This window comes from Zalophus californianus, chromosome 1 (assembly GCF_009762305.2).
Source record: "Zalophus californianus isolate mZalCal1 chromosome 1, mZalCal1.pri.v2, whole genome shotgun sequence".
In the NCBI taxonomy this organism is placed as follows: domain Eukaryota; kingdom Metazoa; phylum Chordata; class Mammalia; order Carnivora; family Otariidae; genus Zalophus; species Zalophus californianus.
The window spans coordinates 7891603-7917789 of record NC_045595.1 but is presented as its reverse complement, the minus strand read 5'-3'; the positions used below and the strand labels follow the sequence as shown (position 1 = coordinate 7917789).

The 26187-nt window shown below is 52.0% G+C and overlaps 2 protein-coding genes and 1 pseudogene across 9 annotated transcripts in view; all 3 read right to left on the bottom strand.

The window, feature by feature from the left end:
• DNM2 (dynamin 2) overlaps positions 1–11094 on the bottom strand; it is an 86394-nt gene extending 75300 nt beyond the window's left edge. For 7 of the 8 annotated variants that reach the window (XM_027587286.2, XM_027587285.2, XM_027587279.2 and 4 more), the window contains exon 1: positions 10755–11094. In XM_027587286.2, coding sequence (XP_027443087.1) covers positions 10755–10915 — 161 coding nt within the window. In that variant the 5' untranslated portion in view covers positions 10916–11094. The remainder of the gene's footprint in view (positions 1–10754) is intronic. The other variant, XM_027587278.2, reaches the window with a different exon arrangement.
• Positions 11095–13596: 2502 nt separating this feature from the next.
• Positions 13597–20381, bottom strand: QTRT1 (queuine tRNA-ribosyltransferase catalytic subunit 1). The gene is made up of 10 exons (XM_027584895.2): positions 19951–20381; positions 19650–19718; positions 19413–19551; positions 17422–17500; positions 17219–17334; positions 14619–14757; positions 14287–14362; positions 14056–14165; positions 13882–13969; positions 13597–13781 (listed from the first exon to the last, which is right to left on the bottom strand). Exons 1-10 carry the CDS (start codon positions 20191–20193, stop codon positions 13629–13631), a joined length of 1212 nt encoding a protein of 403 aa, XP_027440696.1. The 5' UTR covers positions 20194–20381; the 3' UTR covers positions 13597–13628.
• An 891-nt stretch (positions 20382–21272) lies between these two features.
• Positions 21273–26187, bottom strand: LOC113916104 (annotated as a pseudogene).

Sequence of the window (26187 nt, the reverse complement as noted above, 5' to 3'; positions counted from 1 at the left end):
TAAGACGTTAACATCAGGAAAGGACGGGTGAAGGGTACATGGGAACTCCTTCTACTCTCTTTGCTACTTTGCTGTAAACTTAAAACTTGTTTATTTTTGAGATACCTGGGTGGCTCAGCTGGCTAAGCATCTGCCTTCAGCTCAAGTCATGATCCCAGGGTCCTGGGATCAAGCCCCGAGTCGGCTACCCACTCAGCACGGGGTCGCCTTCTCCCTCTGCCACTCCCCCCACCCCGTTCGTTTTCTGTAATAATAAAATCTTTTTTTTTTTTTTTAGATTTTATTTATTTATTTGACACAGAGAGAGACACACAGCCACAGAGGGAACACAAGCAGAAGTGGGAGAGGGAGAAGCAGGCTTCCCGCCGAGCAGGGAGCCCGATGCGGGATTCGATCCCAGGACCCTGGGATCATGACCTGAGCCGAAGGCAGACACTTAATGACCAAGGCACTCCATAAGTAAATAAAATCTTTTAAAAAAACTGTTTTTTTTAAACCTTCTGTCAATCTAAAATCGTTCCAATATAAAAAATGTATCACAAACAAAATAAAGGCAAACACTCCTCCAGACACTGAAGAACAGGAACTTGGCATGAGGCGGACACATTATGGCAGGACTCTGGACTCTCAAACATGGGCTTCTAATGGCATTGGGGGGAATGGGGAACATTCACACACAGAGATACAGAAAAAGGATCTGGCAAGAGCCACAGGCTGATGGAAGTGGTTCCCTGCAAAGGGCACCAGGAACCTCTGCCTTACTCTGCCTTACTTATCTTAATATTAAAAAAGAAAAGGGGCGCCTGGGTGGCTCAGTCGTTAAGCGTCTGCCTTTGGCTCAGGTCATGATCCCAGGGTCCTGGAATCGAGCCCCGCATCGGGCTCCCTGCTCCGCAGGAAGCCTGCTTCTCCCTCTCCCACTCCCCCTGCTTGTGTTCCCTCCCTCGTTGTCTCGCTGTCAAATAAATAAATAAATAAAATCTTTAAATTAAAAAAAAAAAAGAACTGAAACCTCAAGCCAACGTGTCATTTTCTGCCGGTGCTGGGTGCGTATTCCAGGTGGAGGCCCCCCCCCGGCCCCCGCTGTAGAGCTGCACGCCCTGAGCTCCGCGGTGACCCCAGCGGGCAGCACCAGTGGCAGGTGTCGGCAGGACAGACGCCACAGAGGCTGGACTTCTGTCAGAACAGCTTCCACCCAGATGAGGGGAACTCAGTATTGCAACAAGACGTGCCAGCTCAAACCACAGGAAGGCTCTCTCAAGCTGAGCGGCTGGCTCCTCGTCCCTGGGCACAATTCCCCCATCCCGATTTAGAGATCCCTGCTAGGAGCCTCCTGGACAAGGAGGCTGTGACGCTCCAGAAAGACCCTACCCATCAGCAGAGAACACAGAGGCCCGATGGCCTGGGACAGACAGGACTGTGTCCCAGGCCCACCACAGGGGCTTCCTCCAGTGCTGGCCTGGCCGTGCCAGGGTGTATCACCCAGCAGGCGGCTGTCACCCCAGCTGGGACTGTTCCTGCCTGCTCTGCTCGCCAGCCAGCCTGCCGGTCCCCGAAGACTCTTTTCGCTGGGACAATGTATCATGCAGCAGAGTCTCCGGGACGCCTCCTCCTACGTCTGGGTGTGGGTGTGTCACCGGGGGCCTGGACAGCTCTGCTGGCCGTTTGTCCATATCCTGCGGGTCTGCGGTCCGAGCAGGTTCAAGTTTAGCCAAAGGAAGTCTCCCGTTACAGAGCACTAGTCTTCCATGCTATGGCTCTAGAATCCCACAGGAGTTTCAAGTTGGTCTAGGGAGGCATGCTGGTATTTTATGACCTCTCCCCCTGGCTCCCTATGGCAGGACGACCCCCAGTGGCTTCCTTTCCATGGTTCTGCTCTGGTCCGAGTGGGCACTTACTTGGGCATCCTGCCTTCAAACCTCCGGGGGGCCCCGTGGTGAATGTGTTCAAGCACATGGGCAAAGTGGTGCCCACTCCTGCCTGGCACCCAGGTACTAAGCAAGACTTAAGGGGGCAGCTCACTGGTAGCTCTGTGGGGCCTCCGTTGCCCCAGCCCAGGGTGGGGGGCCCCTCTTACAGCTGGGAAGTCAGCCCAGACAGATATCCAAGCTTGGCTGGCCCTGGGGTCTGAGCACAATACTGTTATTATCAGTGTCCCCAGGACAAATCGACCTCCCCGTGAAGAAGACGCGCCTGCTTCTGGCCCCCTTGGAGCGGCTCACGCCCCATCTCACCCGTGAGCCCCCAACGCGGGGTCTCAGCACCACCCTCCAGCCCCCTTCCCCAATGAACGTCTGCGCAGTGAAATCAATCCAATTCTGGTTTCTAGGTACGTTCACTCAACAAATACACATGCTCCTACTACGTACCAGGAAAGCAAGGAACACACAGACAAAAACCCCTTGCTGTGAGTACTTGCCATTCTGCTGGGGGTCAGGAGGAGGGCAGACAGAGAGACAGACAAATAATGAAAATAATTTCAGGTGTTAGTAAGAGCTCAGAAAAAAATACGGGTGGGCAGGGGTATGAGAGAGTGCCAGGCCCGGTGTGAGCCAGGATAGGTAAGTGTTGGCCTCGCAGAGAGATGAGCTAAAAGATGAGCTTTCAGCAGGTACCCAAGAAGAGAGAGTGGGGCAGGGCACACAGAACTCTGGACAAAGAGATGCAAATGAGGGGAGAGCGAGGCCTCAGGTGAGAGTGAGCCTGGGGGGTTCTGGGAGCAGGCTGTGTGGCTGGAGGGATGAAGGAGGGGGAGAAGGGGAGGAAGTGAGGGCTGGGGGGGCGCGGGGGCGGGCACAGAAGTTGGGCTTTTACCCCAAGTGAGGTAGGAGCCTGGGCAGAGGAGGGACGTGCCCCCACTCACGGGTCCACAGGCACCCAGGGAGGGCAGGGGCTAAGGGCCGGAGCCGAGAACCCAGGGTGGAGGACTCTGACCTGTTCCAAACCAACGCCATGTGCCCCCTGCCCACATGCAAATCTGGGACTAGATGACTAGAAAGAACCTCAACATCCATCCCCAGGAGGCTGGTAAATAAACCAAGGGGCCTCTGTACCCACGAGAGAGAGAGAGAGAGAGAGAGAGAGAGAGGATGAAGGGGGGCAGGCGTCATGCTGAGCTGACGCTGTGTTGCACACCTGAAACCAATATAACACTGTGTCAACTAACTGGAAATAAAATCAAAACCTGAAAAGCCAAATAAAGGAAAAAAGAAAGGAAAGAAAAGAAAGCGCCTATCAACAGGGCTCAAGCCACGAGCTGGGGCCCACAGCCAGGCAGAATGGCCACAAAGGTACAAATTCATATGAATGCCAGCCCCTGCCCAACCTCCTCACCTCAACAGAAAGACCTACACCTCCTGCAGGAAGCATTCCCTGACCACCAGTCCTGCCCCAAGGCTCCCTATCAGAACCTGTGTCTTCCACATGCCTCCACCCCTTCTCCCTGTGCCTCCCGAGAGGACAAGAAGCTCTTGGGGCTCACTGGTGGCAACACCCCCATTCAAGCCCACACTCTGCTGCTTGGTACGGTGGCACCATTCTCCACCGGAGACAAATACTGGTTGAGTGAACCAGTGGGCAAGCGTGGGGACCTGGAGGCCCCCCACCTGCCTGCCCCTCAGCTGCCTGTCTATAAGATGGGGCCGACCCAAAAGGACACACAGAGAGTGCTCAGCACCTGGCAAACAGTGAGCACATCGAAGATCTGGAAAGTCTGTTTGGTGTGGGAGGAAGACCAGAGCCACCCCCAACAGCCACTGAAAGAGGCCAATTAAGCAACTGAGGTACGGTACTGAGCACGTCAGTGGGCGCTGCCAAGGACCTAAGGAGGGTTTGGATTACTCCTCGACACCCGGCCTTTTCCAGAAATCTCTGAGGCCACTCTGTGGGACAAACAGAGCAGGAGGAGTGAAAACTCAACCCTAGGAAGCTGGGCCCCGGGTTGAGGCTGCCACTCCCGGTCCAGGCCAGCAGGCCCCGGGAAGGCCTCCCGTGAAAGTCAAAGCTCTGGGTTCAAGTTTGGCCACCCGCAGCCCCAGCATCCTTGGGCAAGCTTCTCTAACTCAGTCTACTCACCAGTAAACAGGGATCGAGCACCGGCCTCAAGGCAAGAAAGGTGCCTGGTGCCGAGGCCCCAGCATGGATTACGCACACGAAGGGTGCTGCCATTTCTCAGGGGGACAGTCACGGCAACTCCTGCTGGCCCCTGCCTCCATTCCTTACCCCTCTGGGGCTGTCAGGAAATTCCAAGCAGCAGTGACAGACGCTCCAACACGGAAAGACCTCTGGGATGTATTAAGCGGCTGGAAAACAAGTTGCCACGCTGTATAGCGGAGGTAGTCCCAGTTCTAGAAAAGAGATACGCTGAAAAAGAACCAACTGCTGGCAGTGCTACAGGTTTTCTGTAGGTACCAGCAAGGATTTATGGACAAAAAGATGCAAGAGGGGTCTGGCAGGATCCACCCCAACCTGACAGTGGTGCTCCCCCGCCATGGAGCTGGGAGGACAGGATGGGGCTGAAGCATGTTCTTCCTCATGGGTCACGGTTTCCCTTTGCACTAGAACTCGGCCTTCCGTGTCCGACTTGCATAATGAAAATTTAGGGAAAGTAGGCCTCCCACAGGCACCTTCCTGACCCTCATGTGCCTGCTGGTTCGGGCCTCCATCTCAGCCCCCTCTGCCAGAGTGCAGACTTCAAGTCAGTTCCCCTCTCTGGCCTCAGTTTCTTCACCTGTAAAGCAAGGATGCTGCTGGGACCACCCTGTCAGATTTTAGACAGAGGTCCCGAGGGGACGGCACAGAATGATGCTCCACAAACATCACCTCCTACTGTGTCATCAACATCCAGCAGCAGGTGAAACCAAGAGTCACCGGCTCCCTGTTCAAGCTGAGGGTGACTCCGGGAGGGAAAATCCCCAGCACCCAGCAGGGGCCACACTGCCCTACTAAAAGGAACCCAAAACGCACCCAGAAGCAGTCTTTTCTCTCCAGGGCCATCTTCCTTCAGAGGCAAGGCAATTTTTGTCCTTTATTCGGATGGGAGCTAATGCCCTATAAATATCTCATTATCGGCTTGCATATTCCCAAAGCTTTCACACAATAAGGGCTTAATTACAGCATGTGGTTAGCAACTCCAGTAAATTAAGGGTTAGCTGATGTTCCCATTTTTTCTTGCAATTGAGGGCCCTGTAATTTCGGCATTTCCACCCAAATCCAGCAAGAGCTTGGCAGATGTGGCTCTGACCCAAATGCAAACACCTGGAGAGACACACGGTTCCCTTCCGTCGGCACTACCTCTGAAAACCCTAAATCTAGAGCTGTCCACCAGCTCGTCCTCTGCTCTCGCCCCAGAAACCACCAGCTTACCACCAGGGGATTTCAATCCATGTACCTAGTGAGGGCCATTATCCCTGGACACATAACTCTGAAAAAAGCACTCGGCCGCCCGGAGCTGAGGTCTGGAGAAATCTGTCTTCTTGACCATCAACATAATCCGAACAAGCAAAACCAAACGAAGAATCATATGGGGAGACCACCCACATGGGGGGGGGGGTGGTTCAGGAAGCATATACCTTCCCAGGCTTTTTACGCCGAAAATACAACTGCTTCCAAAGAGATGAGAGCACACTTCCATTGGGTCTGGAAACGAACCGGTCTTCCACAGCCTTCTGGGTCCTTAAATCCTCTTTCTCGCTCCCTGAGTAGCTATTTCATAGCTGGTTGTCAGACACACTGTTTGTCTAGCCAATTCACTACTGTGGGGCATTTCTGCTCCCCACCTCCCACCACCTTACACTAAGTGAGCATAAATGATTCTCCCACCAAGTATCTGATCCCAGCCACCATTTTCACTTAGAAACAAACCAGTAATAGGCTCCCACTAGCATTTCAGGATCTGGCTCACTGGCAGGTCCCGGTTATATTCCTGCCCCCACCCTCCTCCAGGCGAAAGCCAGAACGACGCCCGCCTGCACGAGAGGCACTCAATTCACGTTTGCGCTAAAATAAAGTGGTCTTTATACTAACAAAGTAATTATGAACTCCATCTCTTTGCGGAAAAAGAAATTAACTGCCGGTAAGTCCTCACCCAGGGCTTTTTCAAAAGGCAGGGCTCTCCTATTTCACAAAGATTAGCTCATTTGATCCTCAGCCCGCTCCCAGGGAAGAGGGAACATCCTGATTCCCATTTGCCAGATGCGAGAAGTGAGGTCATTCGGCCGATGTGTGACAGGGACAGCCACATTCCACGGGCGCCTCCGGATGCTCCCCATTCAGGCTGGCCGGGGTACTACCGACCACACAGGCAAAGGAACCTTAGTTTTCCACTAAAAGGAAAAACAATGGCAACAGCTGTCATTTCCAAGCAGCTTTAAACACCTACGATCCGTGAAGGCACAAACCAGCCCAGGTGGCAGCCCGTGTGCCTGCCCCTTGGTCTGGCGGGGATGGGAGCGGCCACCAGTCATCTGACAGGTATCCGTCCAGCACCCACTGTGTGCCAGGCAGCAGCCTGGTGTGGCCATGTCTCCATGAGGGACACATCACCGAAGACAAATGGAAACGCGGCTGGAGATGGTAGGGACCTATGGGCAGCTGATTCTTGTCAAAAGAAAAATGGCACTGGACTCCTCTGTGAGTTGGCAAGTACCACTCCACTGAGAAAATCGAGGTAAAGCTGAAAATCGAAGGCGAGAGCCCTCAGCTTACCCAGAACCAGGTCCGGAAGGATTGAAATGGTGCCACCGCAGCCTTCCCTCTGCTCAGAGCCCTCCTGGGCCCCCACCCCACCCTAGCACCTGCTAACCTCATCTCCCCCCACTCTCTTGCTATACCGGCCTGCAGGCACAGGACCATCTCAGGGCCCTTGCACCGGCCGTTCCCACAGCCTGGGATGCTCCCCCAGCAAATCTCCACTGGTGGCTCCCCCCTCACCTGCTTAAGTCTTGGCTCAAATGTCACTTTCCCAAGAAGGCCTTCCCTGATGCCCAGCCCCGTCCTATTTAAAACCTGAACTTCCCCCTGCCCTCCCCAGGAGGAGCCTGCTCTTCTTTTCCTTAACAGTTATCAATTTCCACCCTGTTCTGCCCCCTTCCTTATCTGCCCCCCACGGCAGGGGTTTTGGTATCTTGCTCAGGGCCGTGTATGCACCCCAGAACAGGGCCGCACACAGAGTACACTTGCTCAAAAAACGTTTTTCAATGAATAAATGAAAACTGCACAGCGTTTTCAGCACTTTTCCATTGCTAGACACTCTTTCGAAGCATTTAGTCCTCGCTCCACCCTCAATGACAGGCACCAGACGACTTTATCTTCCCTAAGAGGTGAGACACACCAATCTGGTCACCTGAAAGGGGCCCGTCAGTAGGTACTGTTAACAGCCCCATTTCCTAGCTGCGGATACCGAGGCTCGGAGGGGAAAGGCTCCTGGGATCAAGCCCAGCCCTGGGAGATTCTGAGCTGGAGGCCTCAACCTCGGCTTCCTCCTCTTCTCCCAAGGAAAAAGTTCCCAAGCTCCTCCCTCCATTTGGCTGCTGAGGCTAAAAGACCAAGGACACTGGACGGCTACATCCTTCCCCCTTCTTAGGGCCACATGCTGGTACAGGGCAGACAAGCCAAGGGTCTTAAACTCAAAGGTTTCCAGGGCCAGGAGTCCCCAGGCAAATGTAAAATGAGCCTGGGCGAGAATTAGGGAGGAGTGGAGTGTGGCACCTCCCGTGGCCACTTCTAGTCTGACCCAGGCACTTGATGCCAAGCAAGACTTGGGCCTAGGGAGGCCAGAATATGATGATTATAACAACAACAGCTGCCAGGGGCATAAGGTCAATGCACTCAACACCCGTTAACTCATGCAGTTCCCCTGGGGAGGGTCTAGTTATCACCCCATTTTACAGAAAAGGAACCTGAGTCCACCTGGCCAAAGCACACACCCAAACACGCTGGAGTCAGGCCCAAGGCCTAAGGCCCATGTACACCACCACTAAACTCTAAAGATCTGTGGGTGTTTGCTAAGCACTGCAAAAATCCGAATCTTGATGCAAAATATAAATATTGGCAGCTAATTAAAAACAAAAAAGATTTTAAATGCTATGCAGGTGAAACAAAAACCAGCAAGCAGGCCTCGGCCCCCAGCTGCCGATCTGCAATCACCGGTACAGGCTGAGCTAACTGGGCCATTCTCCCTTGGACCACATTCTTAGAAAAACAAACAAGGAGGAGGCAATGGAACAGAGCAGTCCGTGCTGACCCCCAAGCCCAGGCCCTTGACATACTCTCTCGTTTGTTCCTTGAAACCAGACAAGTTTCACTGTAAAGATCCATAGCGCAAAGAGGCAAACAGGTTCTCATTCAAAATGAGGCCTGCCTGCCGTCCCCCTATGGCAGGGCTTAGTAGCTAAGAAACCTTACCCACACTCCAGAAATAAAAAGACGTTAGCTCTGTTTGAGCAACTCATCCCCGAGAAGCTTTTTTAAAACTCTGGTTCTCAGGCCCTGAACTATTGCTCTCAACGATCAAGGTCACATTGCAGGCTTCTGGGAGGAGGTTGCCACAGGAGCCAGCTCAGTAGTAGATGCCTGGATGGGTGGGTAAGAGAGAAAGGCGAAGGGCAGAGAGAGTGAGGGGAGGTGGGCAGGGGAGAGAGACCCCAGGTCCCCAACCTAGAGCTAGCTCCCAATTCCTCACTGAACGGCCTTGAGCAAGAGTACTCTGCTGAGCCTCAGTTTTCTGCTCTGTAAAATGGGATCATAGCAGTGTCAGCCTCGTCAGGCTTAAATGTAGTCCAGTGTGTAACTTGAAGCACTTTCCCTATTCTGATTAGTTTTTGTTGATGGTATGAGAGGAACCAGCATGGTGAGTAACAGCCTGTCCATGTCGACCTACTGTGTGCCATACACTGTGTTAAGTAAGCACTTTCAACACATCATGTCCCTGCATCATGGCAACAGTCTTGTCGAGGGACCATCACCCCATTTTTAGGCGGGGAAACTGAGGTTCAGAGAGGCCAAACCACCTGAGCAAGGTCCCAAGGCAAATGAAATGGACAGAACTTTGCTGTGTGCCCATCGAAAGCCTGGGCAGGGAGGAAGATAACCATGCAAAGCGACCCACATCCCAGCCCAAGGCTCAGCCCAGGCCCGGCTGACCCCAAGTCCACACCTTTCCGCCACAGTGGACAACAGGCAAGGCGCCAGAGACAAAGCAGCAAAGGAGGAAATTCATGCCGCGGACAGCCGAACTCCAGGCCTCCGGGAAGACAGGGCGGGGCTGGGCACCCAGCGGGTTCCAGTGAGCCCTAGCCTGGTGCCCTTGAGCCAAGGATGAGTCTTTGCTGAGCCTCCCTGCTCGTGTCTAAGGTGGGGATAAGAGAACTTCCACCTCGCTCACTGTGGGGTTCAAGAGGCTGACAGAACTCAGCCTGGGGCCTGCCAGATGAACATTACCCCTTAACACCGAGAACAACCACAGTAATACTAAGGATTACTGTGATGTTATCGTTTGGCAGCCACAGGCACAAATGGAGTCCTTCCCAGAATGGAGAAGTGACAGCCCATCTGGGAGGCAGAAGGGCAAGAGGCGGGGGAAGGGAGAGGAAAGAACCAAACACCCCTGGAGGCCACATGTCCAGCTCTCATTCATCAGCTTCCTGAATCCTGGAAACAGCCCAGAGAGTGGAGTTTGCCCACCAGACAGATGGGCACACTGAGGCTTCTCAAGGCTGCCCAAAAGCCTGATAAGGCTCCAACGAGGTCCCCCAAGTTGCAGGCTTTTGCTTGGGAGCTGGCCTCTGTGTTCTGGGACCCCAGAGCACCTTGACAAGGGCCGGGAAAGAATCCTGCAGAAAGGTCCCCCCCCCACCTCAGGGCCAACTTCCAACTGATAGGGAAATTCAGGTTTCATCCTTCAACTCCCTTGTCCTCTGCATGCTCCCACCACCTCCTCCCTACTGCAGAGGTGGGGCCAGACAGCCAGGGCCTGCCAGGGCACTGATGGGCAGACTAAGATAAGGCCAACACCTGTACAGACAAACAAAAGGATCTATTTGGGAGAGAAGCCAGCGTTTGCCAGGGACCAGGCTTTAGAGTCAGCCTAGGAGAACCAGACAACCGAGTCCCCTAGGGTCCAGCCAACCGGTCAGACTGCAGAGGCTAGCCAGAGTAACCCAACAGAGGCACAGCTAAGTGTTAAAGTCTGCGAGGGGCACGGACGGGCAGCCAGACAGCACAGGTCACCCCAGACAGCTAGCCAGGCAGCAGGGGGCCACCCTGAGGGAATGGACAGATGGACAGCCAAATGGTGGTGGCAAGGAGTTCTATCCAGGACAGAGAGACAGCTAACCAGACGGCAGGGGCTGCTCCAGATAAATGAACAGCCAGCCAGACCACAGGGGTTCAAACCAATAGGTATCTAGCTGGCAGGTTTCGGACAGAGATGAGGGACCTAACCCTGACCCACAGGCAACCAGATGGTAGAATTCAGCCACGAAAGCTGGGGACCAGAAGAGTCGGCGACGGTCCACCGCACTTCCTGGCCCACGCCCCCCAGTCGGTGAGACGCCCCAAGGGCCTGAGCCGGCTCCCCAGCCCCTGCAGGAAGCCCTCCGCCCAGGGCGTCCCACAGAGCCCGCCTCCCTGTCCCCGTCCCCGTCGCGGGCACGCAAGCGCCGCAGTTACGCCGGCTGCGCAGGGCGCGCCATTCCCGGTCCGCCCTCCGCGCCCTAGGCCGCCGCCCGCCCGCCGTGGCCGCCGCGCTCGCTCACCGGCCGACGAAGTTCTCGAGCACCGAGCTCTTGCCGGCGCTCTGGCCGCCCACCACGGCGATCTGCGGCAGGTCCAGGTGGCAGCTCTGGCCGATGGAGCTGAAAGCGTCCTGCAGCTTGTTGACCAGCGGGATCAGCTCTTCCATCCCGCGGTTGCCCATGGCGCCGGCGGCCCCGGCCCGAGCGCCCCGCGCTCCCCGCCTGCCCCTGGCCCTTAACGAAGCGGCCCCGCGGCGTCCGCGGCCGTTGCTCCCCGCCCGCCCGGGCCTCGGCGCGACGCCCGCTCCCGGCTCAGCCTCACAGTCGCCGCCTCATCCGGTTCTCAGACGACACCCGACCCGAGCGACCTCCCGCCTGGGCTCCGGGGCTGCGCCCAAATCCCTCACACCGCCCCCGATTGGTTGGTTGCGCTGCCACTCGTACACACGAGCCAGTGAAAGAGAGGCATAGGCCTATGGTTGAGTGAACCTTCCCCCAGGAGACCTCCCGGTGGGCTCATTGGATTCCAGAACTGTCGTTTTTCCGCAAGAGCCAATAGCGTGGGGGCAGCGAGTTGTCAAGGCCAGGAGGCGGTGTTTCGGGAAAAGGCAATGTTGGCTCCGCCTATCATGGGAAGTCCCCGACGGCAAGAAAACCCAAGTCTTATTGGCAGGAAGACCCGCCAGTCAAAAGTGCCGGCCAATGACATTAGGGATCGATTCCCAGACTCTGGTTTGTCACTTGACACCACCTAGTTCCCTAAGAATTCCCCATTGGTTTACATAAATATCATTTCGTTCCTCCAGCCAACAAAGTCAGAGACGATGGGCTTTGACCTCCGAATCCTGACTGATTGAGAACTTCTCTGTCAATCAGAGAATCTCCCGTTTTGTGATTGTTGTAGGTCTATTAGAGTAGAGTCTTCCGGAGTAAAGGGTAAGGCCCACCGTACTCGCCGAAGGGCGACACCTCGTGGTGGGACTCGGTAGTGTCCGTCGCTTCTGAGTTTCCGGCCTCTAAAGAGAACTACAAGTCCCAGAATGCATCTCGGCCCGGGGCTTGCAAACCAGCATTTCGCGCGGGGTTTCAAAGCGCTTTGAAGATGAGTCCGGCGTTAGCAGTTCCTAGGGAGAGGCGGTCTAGCGCTGCATCGCTGGCTCTCATTTTCATTCCTGTAAAGTCCCACCTCCACGCTTTTGCAAATGCTGTGCCCTTTCCTAGGATTACCTTCTGCTCACGCCCCGACTTGATTCGGCTAACGCCTGCAACGTTGTTCCCCTGCCTCTTCAACTTGAGCGCATCGTGACATTTTTGAGTACCCAGTGAAACTCAACGGACCCTCTCCCCATGAAAAGATATTATTTTGCAGTCGCTGTTGGAGGTTCTGGGATCTAGGGATCTTGACCTCGTGGGAAAAAAGCCGGGGACAGGTGGAAGGATTTTATGAAAAGAAGTGATTTGATCCCCCTAGGCATAGATTGGCCAGAAGGAAGTCCAGTAAGGAGTCAGATGCAATGGAGGTAGGGAAGTGGGCTGATGAGGCAGTTAACAGGGGAGTGGCAGAGTGGCCAGCAGTATATGCCTGCTCCAAGACCTAAAACCCCGGTCTCAGAGAGGTGGGCAAAAAGTTAACCGACAAGGCTTGGCATTGCAGCCTTGACCACAGTGACGGAAACCTGAAAACACCCTACATCCCCTTCGCTGAGCTGGTTAAATACTGTGCGACAGCTCTAAGGCAGGAAGTCTTCATGTTCTGACGTGTAAACAATTTGAAATATACTAAGAGAAAAAAAGGTACAGAGCTGCACATCAAGGGCGCCCACATTCATGAAAAATATATACACATGGAAAATCTCTGGGAGAATACACAAACTGATCAAAGAGTTGCATTTTTATGCTGTGAGAATAGTGGATCCTGGGGCGCCTGGGTGGCTCAGTCGTTAGGCGTCTGCCTTTGGTTCAGGTCATGATCCCAGGGTCCTGGGATCGAGCCCCACATCAGGCTCCCTGCTCGGCGGGAAGCCTGCTTCTCCCTCTCCCACTCCCCCTGCTTGTGTTCCCTCTCTAGCTGTCTCTCTCTGTCAAATAAGTAAATAAAACCTTAAAAAAAAAAAAAAAAGAGTAGTGGATCCTACACATTGTACACATGGATTACTTTTTCAATATAAAAACCCTTATCTTCTAAGAGCACCAGCTCTGTAATTGGCCCCATCTAGGTTAGATCATGTGCCTATTTATTTGCTCACTTCATTCTTCTGAACCTGTCTCCTCATCTGTAGAATGGGGAGTGCAGTACACATGCACCATAAAGTTGCAAGAATTAAATACACATGACAAGCACTTAGAACAGTACCGGGCAGAGTGTAAGCACCTGCTAGATCACACCTACTGTCTTCATCACTGTGTTTACTGACAGCAAAATTAAGCCACACGTCAACAGGCAAGGCTAAGAGCATGAGCTCTGGAGCCAGGGGGCTACCTCTCAGTGGTGACCTTGGGTAAGCTACTTTCCCTCTCCACCTGTTTCCTCACCTGTGAAAAGTGGGGGAACAAGTGCCCCCCACAGGGTGGCTGGGGGGCCTGAACCACAGGAAAAGGGATGCAGCTCCCGTGCTGGGGTACATCCTATATGCTGGGCTATGCCAGGTGGTTTCCAGAGATCAGCTGCTGCTATGATTACTTATTATTATCAGCGGGGGGGGGGGGGGGGGAGGATTGGGATTGGGGGACGGGAACGACACACTGGCCACAGTGACACTCAGAGGAAGAAGAGGACCAAGACAGGCCACCTTCCCAAGAAGGCACAGACATACTCTAAATTAGAATAATAATTTAAAAAAATCCTTCGATACCTCCCATTCCCTCCCCTCCCCTCCCTCCCTCCCCCAAGCCAGATCAACTCAGTGTGATCCCCACCGAGGCCAGGGCTTCAGTGGCCCAGGTGGGACAGAGGGTGGGGTCCCCATACATGGTACCCATGAAGTCCCGTACGAAGTCAGGGAAGCGCTTCTCCACAATACTGGCACGCACGGCGCTCATCAGCTGTAGCTGCGGGGGGATAGGTGTCAGCCAGGGTGTCCAGCCAAGGGGCCCCAGGGCCCTCCCCCGCGCCGACCCCGAGCCTGGCCCACCCTGGCCGCAGGCCCACCTGGTAGGCGATGTTGTGGACAGTGAGGTGGTGCAGGGCGGCTGTGTTGTCACTGTGCAGCAGTGCGTGCAGGAAGGCCCGGCTGTGCCTGTGGACAGGAGGCTGGGGCTCAGCCACGCAGAGTCCTGCACCCCGCCACACCCTCCCCCAGCCCCCAGGCCCAGCTTTGCCTACTTCTGGCAGGTGGGACAGGCACAGTCAGAGTCTATGGGCCGGAAGTCCTTCTCATACTGCTTCTTCTTCAGCTGCAGGTTCCCGGTGGGCACCAAAGCGGAGCCAAAGCGCTGGGGGAGGGGTGGACGAGGGGAAGGAAGGGGTCAACCAGGTCTTCATCCGCACCAGCCCCACCCCAACCTTGGCCCCCTCCCAGCCCCCCACCCGTCTGCCCCCTGCCCAGGGCCTCACCGCGGTCCGCGTGGGGAAGACACAGTCGAACATGTCACATCCAAGAGCCACACAGACCACCAGATCGGTGGCATAGCTGGGAGGAGGGCCATGGAGGGAGGGAGCAGAGAACATCATGCCCTGGTCACACACCCAGGTCTCCCCCCAACACAGACACTCCGACTCCCCAGGGACTGGACCACATTCCCTCTGAACCGCCCCAGAGGAAAGCCATGTCCTCCTTTAGTCCCCCTCCCAGGCAGGGCTGTGTCCTTCCACCAACACCAGCCCGGGCAGGAATCCCCAGGACCCCCTTCCCACAGGTAGGGCTATTTCCCCTCGCCTCTACATACCCAACCCCCATCAGGTAGCGTGGCTTGTCCTTGGGCAGCCTTGAGGTGCTCAGGGCCACCATCCTCCAGAACTGGCCCTTGCTCTCACCCCCGCTCAGGCCCCCGATGGCGAAGCCGGGCACGTCCCTCTTGGTCATCTCTGGGGGTACAGGGCAAGGCGAGGGGTCACCGGGCGAAAGAAAATATGCCTCCTCCTCTGCAGCCCTGGGGCAGACCCTTCCCAGACCTCCACCGTCCCTCGGGAAGAAAGAGAGAGAAGTGGGGGAAGGGCAGGTGTCTGTCTGTCTTTCCATCTGTCTGTCTAAAGGCCGCTGGTGAGCTCAGCTACCATGAGTTTGAACGCCTGCTGTGTGTGTAGCTCCCTCCCCTCCTTCAGTCCTCAGGAGAGGCCCACAGCCTGTGCGCCCTTCACTGACACCGAAGACGACGACACGTATGTTTCAAAACTAAGCATTTTCCAGGTTTCAGAACAGCAAACATCCCATATGCAAGATAACAGCCTGGCCTCAAAATCTGTAACGTTTCTGCGCCAAAACATGAAGAGACTCCCAACAACCGGGGTAAATAACGCCGTAGGTCTGGTCTGGCCAGCAAAGGAGTGAGTTGCAAATTCTTGAGTGTTTTGCATTTTAGAAGTGGGCTACTAGGGGGCGCCTGGGTGGCTCAGTTGGTTAAGCGACTGCCTTCGGCTCAGGTCATGATCCTGGAGTCCCGGGATCGAGTCCCACATCGGGCTCCCTGCTCAGCAGGAAGTCTGCTTCTCCCTCTGACCCTCGCCCCTCTCATGCTCTCTCTCTATCTCATTCTTTCTCTCAAATAAATAAATCAAATCTTTAAAAAAAAAAAAAAAAAAAGAAGTGGGCTACTAGGCCCCAAAATTGCAGAGAAGGGGCGGCAGCTCTGTACCACTGATTGGGGTACTTGAGGCTTGACACTGGCCCAAGGACACATACGCCAGAGGCCGGGTTTGAACCCAGGTCTAGTCTCCAAGCCCAGCCTTGTCTTGGGCCCCAGTTCCCTAGTTCAACCACGGGAGGCCACAGCATCAATAACACAGACCCGTTCAAAGGGTCAGGTTTCGAAGCTAGAATGAGCAGTCGAATCCACTGGAGACAAGTTGTTCAAATGTGGCCTCCCAGCCACCCCACCCCCACCCCGACCTCACTGTGGACTCTGATCTAGTCGCGGGGAGAACCCAGGCAGTGCTGGTGCTGGTGCAGGTGAGCTTAGAGTGCTTTGAGAAGCATCACCAGCGTGGCCAAGAACTGAATTTGCTAGGGCAAGACCAGCGTGGTAGGTTTTTTTTTCAAATGAGAGCACAGAGAATGCCAGAAAATGTTTCACGTGTAAGGGTAACGTTTCATGAAGTCTTGCTTTCTGCTTTCATCTCTGCCTGGGGGTCTCCTTTAAAATGGCTTACTGGACCGGGAGCTGGGCACAGCTTGAGGACAAAAGGAATTACAACAAGGACAGTCTGCACAACGGTGCACACAGATGCCAGGTGCAGGCATAAGACTAAACAGACTTTCCCATTTATCCTCACTTCGACCCCATGACACTGGGAATATGTGCCCATTTCACGGAGGAAAAAAGGGAGGCTCAGAGAGGCCAAGGATGCAGAGCCATGAGGCAGCAGATCAGAGGTCTGGATCCAGCCAAACAAACTCTAGGACCCAGAGCCTTGCCTATGACACTTCGTTGCCTTTGAGACCCTATCTCTGCCTCCCTTTGTCTCCATGGCCATGGCCTTGGTATAGGTCTCTCACTCTTCCTCTAGGCAAATACTCCAACCTCTTCATGGGCCTTCTGCTTCCTATCCTACTGGGATTTTTCCATGATGCCTCTTGGTCCCTGTCACTTTCCCATTCAGCAGCCATCCATGGCTCCCCAGTACCTCAGTGTGGTATCCCAGGGCCTCCAATGTCAGCACAATCCCTGGGCCCCACCCCTAACTCCTGACCCTGGGGAGGAAGCAGCACCTGTACCGGTTAATGCTGTAGGTTCTACAGCCCAAGAACTGGGTCCAAATCTCAGCTCTGCAACGTCCAAGCTGCGTGGCTTGGGGTAAGTGACTTTACAGCTCTGTGCTTCAGGTTCCTCTTCTGTAACCTTGGGAACCTGGTAGTTCCCACCTTACAGGACGGCTATGAAAACTCAATGGGTCAATCTGTGACCGGCATATGGCGTAGTGTCTGATGACTACCCCAAATCGCTAGCTATTGGAATTACCATCATTCCGCAAACATTCTAGTCCATTCTGCCCCCGGGCCTTTGCTTCAGCTATTCCTTCCACCCATTAACAACCACTGTCCGGGGCGCCTGGGTGGCTCAGTTGGTTAAGCGACTGCCTTCGGCTCAGGTCATGATCCTGGAGTCCCGGGATCGAGTCCCGCATCGGGCTCCCTGCTCGGCAGGGAGTCTGCTTCTCCCTCTGACCCTCCCCCCTCTCATGCCCTAGCTCATTCTTTCTCTCAAATAAATAAATAAAATATTAAAAAACAAAAAACAAAAAACAACCACTGTCCGCACCACCACATGCCAGGCCCATGTGGGGCCCTCAGTGATGGATAAGCCCCGGATGGACCAGCACATGGCTCTACCTTCGAGGCAGGTGGCCCGGAGATCCGCGTCTAGCCCACCCTGGATGATGGCAAAGAGGTTTTGCTTGTCTGGCCGCTGATGGGCTGCAATGCACCGGTCCAGCCAGCGGATTGACCTGTAAGAGGGCCCTAGTCGTGAGCCCTGGGGGTAAGGAGACAAGGCTACAGGACTAGGATCCCCTCTCCCCCCAAAACACACGCACCTGTACATGGCCTCCTCCACGCGTGGCCCTGTCACAGTGCTGCTGACCACATCATCCAGTTGCATGATGATGTCTGAGCCTGGGGCGGGGGGAGACAGAAGCACCATCACTGGGAAAACCTTCACTTCCTTTTGGGGATTAGCTGGACCCTAGAAGTCCCTCGTTGGGTCTCGCTGACTCCCACGTAGCCCCCCAGTCTGTTTATACAACAACCAGAGGGAGCTTTTTAAAATACCCATTTGGTCTTGCCTCACCCCAGCTAAAAGCCTGCCCAGGCATAAAGAATAAAATCCCACTCCTGCACATTTACCCTTCAAGAGCAAAATGTTAATACAAAGTGATCCGCCATGGCGTGGCGGGTAATAGCATAATGGGAGCCCAAGTGACCATCAACGTCTGGCTAAATAAATCATGGTCCAACCCTTAACAGGATGTTCCTTTCTCACAATCCCAAAATCTAGAAACTTCTCAAAATCAAAGACTTTATCTTACGCTTATGGCATACCTAATTTCACAGCAAAACCCAAGACAGTGATAATCTTTTTATTTTTTTAAGATTTTTATTTATTTATTTGACGGAGAGAGAGACAGCGAGAGAGGGAACACAAGCAGGGGGAGTGGGAGAGGGAGAAGCAGGCCTCCCGAGGAGCAGGAAGCCTGATGCGGGGCTCGATCCCAGGACCCCGGGATCATGACCTGAGCCGAAGGCAGACGCTTAACGACTGAGCCACCCAGGCGCCCTGTCACAATTTTTTTTTTAAATGGAAAAGAACAAGTAAAGTTTAACAGAGTGCTGCCCCAGACCTACTAAGATGCAATGTATGCTGCATTATCCTTATAAAATATTAACAGTTCTGAATTGACCTGAAGAATTTCAGATTAGGGGCTGTGGATTTATACATGTTGGAAAAGCTCAGGGGAATATTGTCAAGATGCATCTTTACAGGAAAAAAGCAGAGTGCACCACACAAACCAAAGATGAGAGGCAATTTGAGAATCAATAGGATGGATTCCACTGCAAGAGACGGAGACACAGCAAATACATTTAAACCCACAATTAAACAAACAAACAAACAAACCCCGCATTTTACGGTGATCCTAAAAACACTAAAGATTAATTTCTCACTGCTGGAAGATGCTAAGTAATCAAGCCATGAAAACTAGTAAATAAGGAAAAGAATGAATCCCACTTTTCCTATATGAATTGAACTTCTTGGTCTCCCAGGAGTAGGTGATGGACGTCTCTCTTCACAGAAATAATCTGGCTGATAAATGAAGAATGAACATTACCACTTTGGAACTCCTAATGGCAGAAGAAAACTGTTACACAGCACCATGGGGATGTAATCAGCAAAATTCAGACCCTGTGAGACCCTACAGGGGAAAGGAACTCGTTTCTTGAAGGAGCAAATTTATGAATGAATGAATAGGTGTCTGGGTGGTGAGATCGAGGGCCACCTCGAATCCCACCTCCGGTTCCAGGGAGATGGCTTGGGATTCTCTGTCTCTCCCTCTGCCCCTCCCCTCCTATGTCTCAAATAAATACATAAAGTCTTTTTAAAAAAAAGAAGACAGGAAGGAGGTAGAGCTAGAAACTACGTAATGTGCACTCTCTATATATGTTAAAAGAGATATGTTCATTGTCTTTATCAAGGAGTGACGGATATTGATGGAAATAGGAGGGACCGAAAGCTTCCCCAGTCCCCCCCCCCCCCTTGTTGCTCTCATTATTTCAACATATCTTTGCCCAGCTAATCTGCCATTTACGAGAAAGAATAGCATTAGAGATAATAATAAAAGCTCCTCCACGCCAGGCACTGTGTTAAGAGATTTACAAACATTACGTCATGATTTCTGCGAACTATCTTCATCTGATTTGGCCCCTCTGAAGCTCAGGCAGGGGGAGAGACTGACCCAAAGCCGAGCAGCACGTTTGGGAACGGGCCCGCCTCACCTCCACCCTCTAGAGGCAAGGCCCGGGATTCGCTCACCTAAAGCGTTCTGGATCTCCACGGACTTCTCCGGGCTCAGAAGGGTCTCGTCACCATCGTAGGGGGAGCGGAAGCGGACGCCCTCCTCCGTCACCTCGGACAGGGACACCAGAGACACCATCTGGAAGCCGCCGCTGTCCTGGGGGAAATCGCACCGCAGGGCTGTCAGGGGGGTGGGGCTGGAGAATCTCCACCTCTGAGAAGTGCCCTGGGATCGCGGCCCCGACTCCACCTCACCGTCAGCAGATTATGGGGCCAGTTCATGAAGCCGTGGAGACCGTGGGCTTTCTGGATCAGCTCGGGGCCCTGGGTTTGGGCAAGAAAGGATCAGGTTAGAGGTGAGCGCTATGTTGGAGGACAAGGCTGGCCAGCTACGGTCCCCGCCGCTCCCTCACGCCCAGAACAAGGCCCGGGCCACCGGGGGAGCTCAATACACGTTTGTCGACTGACCTAAATGCATGCCTGTGCCTCGGAGATGCCCGTACTCCCCCCCGCCCCCACTCTCTGCCGCCGCGCCACCAAGGCAGAACCCACCCACCGGCCTCAGACCCAGATGATAGGTGTTGCCTAGGCAGATGCGGCAGCCCAGGGCGTCCAGCTGCTCGGCCGTGATGCCCTTCATAGTGGCCTGCGTGCCCACTGGCATGAACACGGGAGTGGCTACCGGCCCGTGCGGCAGCCGCAGCTCCCCTGCCCGAGCCCTGGATCGGCTACACTCGGCCACCAGCCGCATGATCCGCGGGGCCGACTCCAGGGACGTCGGGCTGACTGCTGACGCCATCTTAGCTAACGGAACCACGTGGACACCGCAACACCCTGGGCGGCGCCATATTGGCTGAAGTCACGTGAGGCAGGGAGCGGGCTGTCGCTTTGGAAGTGCGTGGGGGAACCATGGCAACGGACGCCAGCATGGTCGTCCCGGCTCAGTTCGTTCCCACCCGCTGCGTGTTGTCGGGGAAAATAAATATTGTTATGGGTTCGAATCCCACCCCCGTCACTTGTCTGCTCTACAATCAAAGTCTCTCTCTAAGGGATAATTTTCTCCTCTAAAAATGGGGCGAATAATAGTGTCTCGGCGTTAAAAACGTTGTAAAAGGGGCGCCTGGCTGGCTCAGTCGGTAGAGCATACCACTCTTGATCTCGGGGTTTTAGGTTCAAACCCCACATTGGGTGTAGAGATTACTTAAAATCTTTTAACAAATAAAAATAGGCTTTGTAAAGATTGAGACATGGATATGTAGAGATCTTAATAAGCTACCTTGCACAGGCTTTTGTCTATCTTGCCCATTGATTTGTCCCAAGAACTTAGAACAGCACCTAGTACATAGTACGTGCTCAATATACATTGGTTTATACAATGAGAGAAAGAAACCCAGATAAGCAGAAGAGACTCATACTCAGAACCTAGCCACATTTATTCGTTCATTTGTTCAGTGTAGACCTACATATATACATACCTCTTAGTGCCAGTCTTCATGCCACACAGGGATGAGAGAGGCTGGGTCATGGCTTTTTTTTAAAAGATTTTATTTATTTATGAGAGAGAGAGAGAGAAACAGCATAAGAGGGGAGAGGGTCAGAGGGAGAAGCAGGCTCCCCGCCGAGCCGGGAGCCCGTTGTGGGATTCGATCCCAGGACTCTGGGATCATGACCTGAGCCGAAGGCAGTCTCCCAACCAACTGAGCCACCCAGGCGCCCCGAGGCTGGGTCATGGATTTATTGAGCACTGTGTTCCATTAATAACAACAAAATATTTTATAATATATAACAACTGTTATTGTTGAAAATGGAGCGGATATACGTCCCGGCCAGCAGAGGGCGGCATTGCCCCAGAATTCTTCCTCTCCGTGGCCCACTGGCCTAAGTTGTGCTGATCTGAGCAAGTCTCTTGACCTTCAAGGAGCCTTGGGCTAACGCCAGCTTTTCCAGGTGGCGGAGAGTCTTCACTGAGGCCGAGTCCAGAAAATGCCCAACCATGAGGCGGCTCAGGGCCTTTGTACTTGCTATTGCCTTTATTTGCAATACTCTTCCTTTCTGATTTTCCCATGGCTGACTCATATTTTATCACTTGTTCCTGACTTCCCCGATCTTAATAATGCTCCACCCCATCACTCTGTATCTTGTTGCTTGTAACTCATATTATGCTCTTAAAACCTCTATACATTGACAATGCCCAAATTTTAATTTCCAGTGTAGTCCTCTCTCACTGAACTCCCATCTCGTCTTTACAGATGTCTCCTTGACATCTCCATGGGGTGTCTGTAGGCACTCAAACTCTAGTTTACACCCCCTCTGTAGCTCTCACTCTTGGCCCAGCCACCAGCATCTCTTGCCTGGATTATTACAGTAGATACCTCACTGGTCTTGTGGCTTCTGTTCTTTACTCCCCATACAATATTCCTGAAGATATTTAAAAGGAAATGCTTTCAAGGTTTCACCATTATGTATGATAGCTACTGTAAGTTTTTGGAAGATGCACTGTAGCAAGTAAAGAAAGCTTTCAATTCCTAGTTCACTAACAGATTTTTGTCATAAATAAATATTTAATTTTTTTCAGTATCTGAAATAGCTACATTTATTTTTTTTTTAGATTTTTTTAATTTATTTATTCATGAGAGACAGAGAGAGAGAGAGAAAGAGAGAGAGGTAGAGGGAGAAGCAGGCTCCCAAGGAGCAGGGAGCCCGATGCGGGACTCGATCCCAGGACCCTGAGATTATGACCTGAGCCAAAGGCAGACGCTTAACCATCTGAGCCACCCAGGCGCCCTATTTGGCTCATTTAACTTAAAATGCCCAATGACATGAATTTATTTTCTTATTTATTAACACATTTATTTCCATTCTTATACAAGCCCACCTTGGTCATGGTGCTTTTTTATATACTATGGCATTTTACATTAATTTTAACTAATATTTTATGTAAATTTTTTGCATCCCATCTGTTATAAATTATATTGGTCTATAGATTTCCTTTCTCATACTGTCTTTGCCTGAGTTTGGTGTTCAAATATCTATTTGCTGGAAGAAATTGTGCGAGATTGGAATTTTCTCTTTCTGGAATGTATTTTTTTATTCTTTTTTTTTTAAGGTTTTGTTTATTTATTTGATAGAGAGAGAGACACAGCGAGAGAGGGAACACAAGCAGGGGGAGTGGGAGAGGGAGAAGCAGGCTTCCCGCTGAGCAGGGAGCCCACTGCGGGGCTCGATCCCAGGACCCTGGAATCATGCCAAAGGCAGACGCCCAACTGATTGAGCCACCCAGGCGCCCTAGAGATTACATGTCTTAAATACATTTGAAATATATACATATATCAAATCATTATGTTGTATACTTTTTTTTAAAGATTTTATTTATTTATTTGAGAGAGAGAGCATGAGAGAGAGCATGAGAGGGAAGAGGGTCAGAGGGAGAAGCAGACTCCCTGCTGAGCAGGGAGCCCGATGCGGGACTCGATCCCGGGACTCCAGGATCATGACCTGAGCCGAAGGCAGTTGCTTAACCAACTGAGCCACCCAGGCGCCCATTATGTTGTACACTTAAAACTAATACAGGGCTGCTTGGCTGGCTCTGTTGGTAGAGTGTGCAACTCTTTTTTTCTTTTTTTAAGATGTCTTTATTTATTTTAGAGAGAGAGAGAGAGACACAGAGCAGAATCAGGAGGGGCAGAGGGAGAGGGCAAGAGAATCTCAAGCAGACTCCTCGCTGACCGCAGAGCCCACGCGGAGCTGAATCCCATGATCCCGAGATCAGGGCCTGAGCCGAAACGAAGAGTCAGATGCTTAACCAACTGCATCAACCCGGAGCCCCTTCGAGCAACTCTTGATCTCAGGGTTGTGAGTTCGAGCCCCGCATTGATGTAGAGATTACTTCGGATAAATAAATAAACAAATGACCAAGTAAATAAAACTAATACAATGTTATACATCAATTATATCTCAGTAAAACTGGGGGGAAATCTCTAAGCAAATATGGAAGAGGTTAAAATGGTAAATTTTATATTTTAATCTATTTTTCCACAGTAAAAATTTATTTTTTATTTTTTAAATATTTCATTTATTTATTTATTTGACAGAGAGAGCACAAGCAAGGGGAGCAGCAGAGGGAGAGGAAGAAGCAGGCTGAGCAGGGAGCCCATGCAGGACTCGATCCCAGGACATTGGGATCAAGGCCTGAGCCAAAGGCAAAGGCTTAACCCACTGAGCCACCCAGGTGCCCTACAGTAAAAAATTTATATAAAGAAATGAAAACATGTACACACACACAAAAAATACATCAAATACAACGAAAATTTTGAAAACAGAGGAGTGTAATAAGCTTTACTGAGGATTCAATTTTAATTAAATAAGCTCATTTAAGGTTTAAAAACAGATAATGTACGGGGCCCCTGGCTGGCTCAGCCGAAGAGCATACAACTCTCCATCTCAGGGTTGTGGGTTCAAGCCACACATTGGGTGTAGAAATTACTTTTTTTTTTTTTTATAAAGATTTTATTTACTGGGGGACCTGAGTGGCTCAGTCAGTTAAGTGTCTGCCTTCGGCTCAGGTCATGATCCCAGGGTCCTAGAATCGAGCCCCACATCGGGCTCCCTCCTCAGTGGGGAGCCTGCTTCTCCCTCTGCCTCTGCCCACCCCCCACCTCTCTCTCACTCTCTCTCTCAAGTAAATAAATAAAATCTTTTTAAAAATCATTATACCACACGTGGTCCCTGTGATTTACTTTATGTTTCATATGATTATGTGTCTAAGATTTATTGGTGTCCTATTTAGTTGTGGTCCCATTCTTTTCCTCTGCAAATCAACATGCTGTCGGGTATTGGTATAAATAGACCACAGTGTACTTATTCATTCTCTAGTCAATGAACTTGTGAACTTCTCAGTGTTTTTGTTATTATAAACAGTTCTCCTGTGAGCGTCTGTGTACAAATCTCTTTGTACAGCTGTGCAAGAATCTTAGGAATGGACTTGCAAGACCCTAGACCGGATGGATATTCAACTTTACTAGGCAGTACCGACTTTTTTCTAGGTGATTACAGCAACTGACAGTTACAGTACTATTGTAAGAAAGCTTCCCTGTGTCAGACGCTTAAACAACTGTGCCACCCAGGAGCCCCGGGGTGCAACTCTTTTTTTTTTTTTAAGATTTTATTTTTTTTAAAGATTTTATTTATTTATTTGACAGAGAGAGAGAGACAGCTAGGGAAGGAACACAAGCAGGGGGAGTGAGAGAGAAGCAGGCTTCCCGTGGAGTAGGGAGCCCGATGTGGGGCTCGATCCCAGGACCCTGGGATCATGACCTGAGCTGAAGGCAGATGCTTAACGACTGAGCCACCCAGGCACCCCAAGATTTTATTTATTTATTTGACAGAGAGAGACACAGTGAGAGAGGTAACCCAAGCAGGGGGAGTGGGAGAGGGAGAAGCAGGCCTCCCGCCAAGCAGGGAGCCGATGCGGGGCTCGATCCCAGGACCCTGGGATCATGACCTGAGCCGCAGGCAGATGCTTCACTGACTGAGCCACCCCGGCTCCCGAGATTACTTTAAGTAAATAAACAAAGAAATAAGGAATCTTTGTCAACTGTTCCATTTTCAGAACTCTTCAATTCTGTCAATCAGATGTGCGTGAAACAGTGTGTCTTTGGGGTTTTAGTTTGCATTTCTGTGATTCTTACTGAGATTGAACATTTTTTCAGATGTTGGAGCCATTTATTTATTTATTTGAGAGAGTGAGAATGACAGAGAGAGAGAGAGAGAGAGAGAGAGAGAGAGAGCACATGAGAGGGGGAAGGGTCAGAGGGAGAAGCAGACTCCCTGCTGAGCAGGGAGCCCGATGTGGGACTCGATCCCAGGACTCCAGGATCATGACCTGAGCTGAAGGCAGTCGCTTAACCGACTGAGCCACCCAGGCGCCCCAGATGTTGGAGCCATTTAGCAACATCTTTCATTATTCAGTTTAGGTAATTTGGCAACAGAATTCACCATGGTTGAGCTGCTGAGCATTTCCTTTTTAAAATTTAGTGTTTTGAACATATGTTATAAAATATATATATAATATATATATATATATATATTTTTTTTTTTTTTAAACTAAACTCTACCGCCAATGTGGGGCTCAAACTCACTACTCCAACACCAAGAGTTGCATGCTTTACCGACTGAGCCAGCCAGGCGCCCCTCTATGTGTTTTGCGAGACATAGTACTAGTCCTGTCATCCTCCTGATTTATTATTATTATTATTGCCAGTTTGTGTTTTATAGATGCGGGTCCCCGGGCCTTGACCGCAGACTCCCACAGCAGGTGCAGCCGCTCCTTCCGCTGCTGCTTCTCGGTCTTCAGGTTTTCCTCATGCTTCTTCAGTCGGCGGTGCATGGCACACGTCTTCTTAGGCCTCAGCTCCAGGGGCTTGTACTTCTTACTCCTGTAGAATTCTTGGAGGTTCTCTTTCTGAGTCTGGTTGACGACGGTGAGAACACAAGCGATAGAGATGCCAACAACTCGGATCTTGGCGGCTGGGAAGCCACGCTGCCTGTCACTTTGGCGACGCAGCTGGGACAGCTGCACCATCAGGTCTTCCAGCGGTTTAAGCAGCTCTTCCTTCTTGCCGGGAAGTTGCGAGCCTTAATCTTGGCCATGTCTGCACAATCTGCCACTGCCGAGGCCGAGGGAAAGAGCCATCCTCCTGATTTTTTAAATGTGTTTTGGTTTTTTGTTTGTTTGTTTAATTCCCTCAGATAATAATTTGATGATGATTAAGAGCCAACAGTATCGGAGCAGGTG